The sequence below is a fragment of the Panicum virgatum genome, chromosome 5N (genome assembly GCF_016808335.1).
Source record: "Panicum virgatum strain AP13 chromosome 5N, P.virgatum_v5, whole genome shotgun sequence".
NCBI classification, from domain to species: domain Eukaryota; kingdom Viridiplantae; phylum Streptophyta; class Magnoliopsida; order Poales; family Poaceae; genus Panicum; species Panicum virgatum.
The window spans coordinates 16435548-16442325 of record NC_053149.1 but is presented as its reverse complement, the minus strand read 5'-3'; the positions used below and the strand labels follow the sequence as shown (position 1 = coordinate 16442325).

General features: G+C 49.1%; 1 protein-coding gene across 1 annotated transcript; it reads right to left on the bottom strand.

The window, feature by feature from the left end:
- Positions 1–5138: 5138 nt before the first annotated feature.
- Positions 5139–5935, bottom strand: LOC120674610 (serine/threonine-protein phosphatase 7 long form homolog). The gene is made up of 2 exons (XM_039955764.1): positions 5524–5935; positions 5139–5426 (listed from the first exon to the last, which is right to left on the bottom strand). The coding sequence occupies exons 1-2, from the start codon at positions 5848–5850 to the stop codon at positions 5139–5141; spliced, it is 615 nt and encodes a 204-aa protein (XP_039811698.1). The 5' UTR covers positions 5851–5935.
- Between the last annotated feature and the right edge of the window lie 843 nt (positions 5936–6778).

The window sequence follows — 6778 nt, the reverse complement described above, 5'->3', positions numbered from 1 at the left end:
AAGCACAACTACCTCCTTTCGCTGCCGCTGCTGACGAAGGTGCAACCAGGACTCAGGCTTCTTCCGGCTGGGGGAGAAGGCAACGCTGCCAACGTACTACGCGCCGGAGGGCAGCCCACGCAGCGGCGGGAGGCCGCCGGGCCCGTCGTCCCGGCGCACCTAGGGAGGCGGGCAGCCGCCGTGCAACCGGGTTGTAGGGCTGCCGGCGCGCTCGCCTCGACCGGAGGCTAGGCGCGTCAGCGCGTGGAGGCTGCGAGCGGAGAGGCAGCAGGCCCCGGGGCTCGTCGCCGCCGCGAGTGGAGCTTACGGGTGGCCGCCGCGATTGGACCTGATGGGGCCGCCGCGCCGCCGGGACTGCCTTCGCGTCGGTGGAGGCTTGCCGTCGGGGCTGCTGCAGCATCAGTTGTCTAACTGAACCATTTGATAGCTTTTGCTTTAATACGTTGTACCAATTGCAGTGAGCGGGGCCAGTGGAGTATTCTGTATGCTCCAAAGATTTGGAATGCATTGTCTTTCAATTAGTCGAAATCAGTGAATGTATGAGTACTATATGAAGGTGCCCTCTTTCATGTTTCAGCTTTTGCAATATCCAGCAGGTTCAATCAAGCTGAACAACTATTTTTGTCAATCTATCTTTTTTTTTCTTTATATTTTTTAGCACTGTCCATGATAATGGCTGAATCCATTCGGTCAGATAGAATTGATAGTTTTGCACATATTATCAAAGAGGCAGATAACTTCAGAGCTAGTGGTTTAAGCATCTTTTCTTGACATTTACAGCATCAGGAATGTTTTGTCAACTTGTGCATCTCGAAATCTCTGAAAATACAATCAATATATCTGATGCGGTGAGCAGATAGCAAAATGACTAAATTCCAACTAGCTAACAAGTGAAAACAACAGGTCACACAAACATAGATTGGATAACAAGACATTGCCATTCTCTAAATCCAAAGCACAGACATTGCCATCATCAAGTTCAAGTTCACGTTACATGGTCCTATCAGCAAATGCTATCCGGCCCTGCTCACTGCAATTGGTACACCAGAGTAAAACAGACGCCATCAGATGGTTCAAGCAGCCAAATGATGCAGCAGCAGCCCTGACGGCAAGCCTCCACCGGCGCGAAGAGGTCCCGGCGGCGAAGCGGCCACCCGTCAAGTCCAATCGCGGCGGCAGGGGCGGAGTCCTTAGTCGCGACGGCCACCTATTAGCTCCACTCACGGCGGCAGCCCTACAGCCTGGTGCCTCTCCGCTCGCAGTGGCTCGGTGTGAGGGGCGGCTGCCTGCCTCCCTCGTCCACTCGCTCAGTGGCAGTCCTCCTCCCCGGTCGCGCGGTAGCCGCTCGCCTCCGCAGGTGCGGCGGGACGACAGGTCCGACGTCCTCCCGAGGTGGTGACCCGCCACCCAGCGGCGTGGCGGCGTGGCTGGTCTGGCCCTCGCGCGAGCTGAGGGGCAGGGGCGAGAGCGGGGCAGCGGAACGGGTCGATGTGGACGCGAGCAGGGTGAAAACGGAGGTGGGGCTAACAGGATTTGGGCCATCAAAATGGGATACTACGGCTGGACGACCACGAGCCGTTGGATCCTTCTTCAACACTCCAAAGGGCCCGAATGTGAAGCCAAACCGTGACACGCATCTTTAATAGACGAAACTTGACCCTGCACTTGGGTGAAAATCGATCCCATGTAGCGCCACGTCTACAACAATTTTGGTCCATTGGATTCTCAAGCAACGGCTGGAGAAAAGCAAGCGTATATAGGTTAGCTTCCTGAACGCACGTATTGGAGACAAGAATCTTCCTGAACGTGCCTAGTACTCCAGCAAGGAAATTCGCGACGCTTCCTCTTCTGAATCGCTAGAAACTTCCCGAGCGGAGGAGGAGCCGTGCCGACGGCAAGCCGGAACTCAAGCTAAATATCTTCCGTTGCTCCGGTATCCTTTTCCACCACAGTTCTTCCACAAATCTCAGATACACTTCGCCTTCCACAAGACCGCACATCTAACGCACAACTTCTTGAATTCACCGAATCTGCGTCGCCTGGTAGTCTCGACCAGAGTTCTGGAAGGAGGGACGGGTCAGCCACCCGCGAGTGGCGGGTTTTTTTATTTTTATATTTTTTATTCCGTTTTTTACAAAAATATATTTTCGATTTGGAAATTTTCAGAAATTTACCCCGGCCGCACCGCAGCCGGGCGGCAGGGGCTTATCCGAAAAAAAAGACAAAAAAAAATTACAGACGGATCCCTGGGGACCGGTCGCACGGCAGCTGGGCGGCCGGCCTTATTTTTTGCAATTTAGCCCTTTTCGCGAAATAATTTCACATATGTGCTATTTTTATAACTTTTTACAGAAATAGACCCTGGGGTCGGCGCTGTAATATGTGGCGCCGAGATAACACGTCTTCGCCGAAGTGCCACGCACGCACAAGCAATCGCCGAGGTTCATCCTGTGAAGCGGCAGCATTGCTGGTATCATCATCTTCGTCGTTTTTGTTACCCTCGCTCATTTCCTCGTAATGGTTTACCTTGCATTCCAGATCAAAGATCTTTATCTGGAGGTACTCGATGAACTCCTGAACTGAATCAATTGGTGCAGAATCGACCCACCTAGTAAAACCACAGTTTTCTGGAGCATCTGAAGACTGTAAAATAAATTTCATGTAAGGTATCTCAATGAAGATAAAAAAATAAAACAACCGAGTATTACCCATGTGTGTGGCCATTTGAAGAAACGCCGACCGACATCCATCCCGTCGGTGCACATCTGCACTAAGCAATCCTCACCATGTCTGCATTTTGGTCACGGTTCTCTACGGTTATCGTATTGTCGTAGAGGAGTTTCATTGGTAAATTCACTCTTGTGCTGTGGCGGAAACTCAAACACTGGTTCCGGAAAAGAATCAGGTCCAAGAGGCCCCTCCCATATTATGGTGTCTCCTTTTCTTCCCCCTTTTCCTTTCCCAAAACCGTAGTAATTCTTCCCGCTAGACCCACCTCCAGACATTGGGTATACAATGAGCTTTGGTGTTTGAGTGCTGCTGGGAGTTCACAAATTTTGAAGTATTTATAGGCGCACAAAGGTCTGATACCCGGAGTGTGGAGTGTAAATGGATCTGAAAAGCCTACATGACAACACAGTGAAGAGGCTAGCTGACCGAACACTGAAAAGGCTAGATTCAATTCTCGAACTGACTACTCGATGCATCTCTGTGCATGCAGAGCATCTAAGTGCATGCAGACTCACATCACTGCATCCCTGCCGCTTGGTCGATCGTGCCTAGATGCCGCCTTCCCCACTACACGCCACAGACTTTCGCTGTAGAATGACAGTTCCGTCGTCCTCGCCCGAGAGACTGCTTTGAAGGTGAGCTAGTGTGGTTGCCGTGTTGTCACATCTTTTTGAAATGGTGAAAGGGCACTGCTATTGGGTTGTCGTCTTTTGTCACGTTTGTCTGGGCAAACAATGCGACATATGCGAAACCCGTGATCGCCGTGCTGAGCAGTGGCAACCTGTGATCTCGTACTCGTAGCTAGATACACTATGGTCCCTATTTTGAGCTATACGAGCGTGTCACGAAGTTTACTCTGTATGTGGTAGTCGTCGTCATCGTCGGCGGGATCTCGGCCGCTAACTCCTCCCGCAACTAACTTGTCCTTCATTAATTCACGGAAAAAATTCGCAACAACTTCCCTTATTTCACGGTCATTATGGAACCCACAAACATAACAAGTTCACATCAATAATATCTATAGAAACAAATGACAAGTAAACTACCATAATCATAAACAACCATAATCCGAACAGTTGAAACAGTCCATAATGCCGCCGGAGAAACAAGTGCAAACAACTAACCACCCCTACCCTTCCGACCACTCTTACGTTGTGCGTGTACGTGATCTGTAGGGTAGCTATGACATTCCGGTGGCCTCACGTCTCTGGCAGGACGGCGTAACTGAGCCAGAGGTGTATGCAAGCTTTGATCATCGTACTGGGCAGGCGTAGTAAACAACCGTGTAAAGTCCCCCAAGGAGGCCGCGGCGTTGTCTTCAGACCACCCTACAGATCACAAAAAAAAATTTAAGCATCATTCAAAAGGTGAATGCAATTCCGTACAAATTATTGTACGTACCCTGTGTTAGAGGTGGTGGTGGTGGTGGATAGGAAGAAACTCCTTCATATCCTCCTGGTGAAGGCATAGGGTGATACGAAGACGGCCCCGCTCCGGTGAACTGTTGTGATCCTGAGTATAAATAATAACGTATGAGCCTTCGACCATAAATCATAAGCAAATAAAATTATGCACCACATATTTACCTAAAGTCCCTACAGCATGTGGCATAGAGGTAAACTGGGTTTCTTGAAATGGAGCCCCTTGCGAGGCACCTGGCCCTCCATAGGGCTGAGAACCGTGGTACCCGTGCCCTGTGTGGAGTCGTATTTAAATACTGCATATAAACATACGGATCGGTAAATATCACACCATACCTTCGTATTGTCGGTGGTATAAGGGAGGCTGCTGCCATGCAGGACCACAAGGAACCGACGTCGACGCTTGCGACGATCCGTAGGAATCCTCGTACTCCGTCCGCGTACCAAAGGCCTGAAGAATACCTCGGGCTCTATCACGTTGAGTGGTCCAGGCCTCGAGTTGTGCCGGCACGCTCATCGTAGACCCACCATGAATCCTCATTACATTCAGTGAGCAATCTAATTCAACCAGCCTACATGACTCGAACTACAATAAAAAAACTTAGTATACAAATATTAAAAGATCAAAAATGTCGTCAACATTTACTCACTGCCCCAGCTAATGCCTCATCCCTGTGTCGTGCATAGCGATCCTGCGAAGTCGCAACATGCGGTTGTGGATGCATGTCAACATACGTCAAACGGCAACGAGTATTCGGTTCGTCCCAGGTCAGGTACGCCCGAAACGAAGGCTCAGTGTGTGGACCGGTATCCTCAGCCAACTGCTCGTCTGCATCATCCCACGCAGCCACCCATGGTTGTAATCTAGTGACCCACATTGTCGAGAAAGGAAGTCCAGCCCTTGATAAACTGCACGTTAAATAGAAATTAGTTTCACATTATTAGTACATGGGTGCTCATAATTTTTTGTTACCTATGATCGTGGTGCTAAACACGATCCAACACTGAAGGCACAGGGAAAGACTGGCGTCGACCGAACTGCCTCATAACTCTATCCGGGCAGTGGGCCTCAACTGCAACGTCGTACACCAAAGCTGCAGTAGTCATCCATAGGCCCTGGTCCTTTGTGCACACCGAAGATATCCCAAGCGGTGCACGTGCGGCTATAGCCGAAGGACTGTATGGCTCCCACACAATGTCTTCTGGGGTCAATCGATCAAATTCGGCAACAAACTCAGGATAAGACCGCCAGGTCTGTACATGTGCCCATGTTTTCTGCAAAAATAAAAATTATGTGTCCATAAGAAAGGTATTGAGGGAACAATGTATGACCATAGTACGCATAGAATATAAATTTTTATCGGGTCCATACCTGTCGAGAGTACCAGAGAGTCCCCATGGTGGGTCTGTCGTCCTCCGCGTCACTGTACATATCCGGCGTGTACGGTGACTGGTCAATCATGGGACGACCGATAGCAATCCTCTCATAAGACCAAAGCTGTAGCAGAATTGGGCACCCCGTTAGGACAGCATTCCTATCATTCTGCTGTGATGCCGTGCAGAGTCCACGATATGTGCATGCAAGAACCGCTGAACCCCAACTATATAAGGGTATGGCATCCTCATCTGCATCGGCGATCTCCTGTGCGTAGGGCAGAAGCACCCTATCCGCACAGTGCCCGTGTGAGTTGTTGAACATGATGTACCCAAATAACCACAGCAGGTATGCCTCGAGTGATCTAGTCACGCTGTAGTCATCAGCATCGGCTGCCAACAGATCCGACTGCAATGAAGTACGAACATTGAGAATAAGAAACACATGAGTTATTTCAAAGCCATAAAATATATCAACACATCGTTTTGTATGAAATTGTACCTGAAACTGTAGGAGCCATGACTTGGAAGGGCCTTTCGACTGTGGGTGCTCATTGAAATCTTCAGAATCAATCGTGGTGGCAACACCTGTAAAACGTTCCTCAAGATCCTCCAGCCACGTAGAAGGTATCACGCGGGGCCCGACAGCATCTCCGGTGATAGAAAGACCAAGCAGCATCGCAACGTCCTGCAGGGTCGGTGCCATCTCCCCACAAGGGAGGTGGAACGTGTGGGTCTCAGGTCTCCATCTGTCAATGAGAGCTGAAAGTAGAGACCTGTCTAGCTTCACCAAAGCACTCTCAGCAAGACGAGCCACAGTGAGAAGACTTGCCTCGCTCAGCCTGCATCATACAGTGCTCAAATGTTAATACATTATATAACGAAATGTATAACGTATAAAAATAGAAAATAGACGACATATCACCTGGGCACCCATCGTGGATCTACAGCAACCAACTCTGCAGGTGTACGTGGACGCAGTACGTTTAGTTCTCGGTGCTGAACTTTCGCAAGGAAGGACCGGTGACCCGAGTCTATTGTTGGGTCCAGTAACGCAGGAGTAACCCCGGCCATACCTACCACGTAAGATCATAACAATACAATACAATCACACACATCTAAATATTTCTAATACTTCCTTATATTTCCTAAATAATTTCTAAGATTTTCTAACCATTAATAATAATTTCTAATATTTTCTAACATTTTATAATTTTTCTAATATTATCTTGCAATTTTTTAGATTAATTAAT

What these genes read in the sequence shown, in the direction of transcription:
- LOC120674610 (XM_039955764.1), bottom strand. Translation starts at nt 5,850, where the DNA reads ATGTTCAACAACTCACACGGGCACTGTGCGGATAGGGTGCTTCTGCCC. An exon ending in CTCTCTGGTACTCTCGACAG is followed by an intron (nt 5,427 to 5,523) that starts GTATGGACCCGA and finishes TTATTTTTGCAG; the next exon opens with AAAACATGGGCACATGTACA.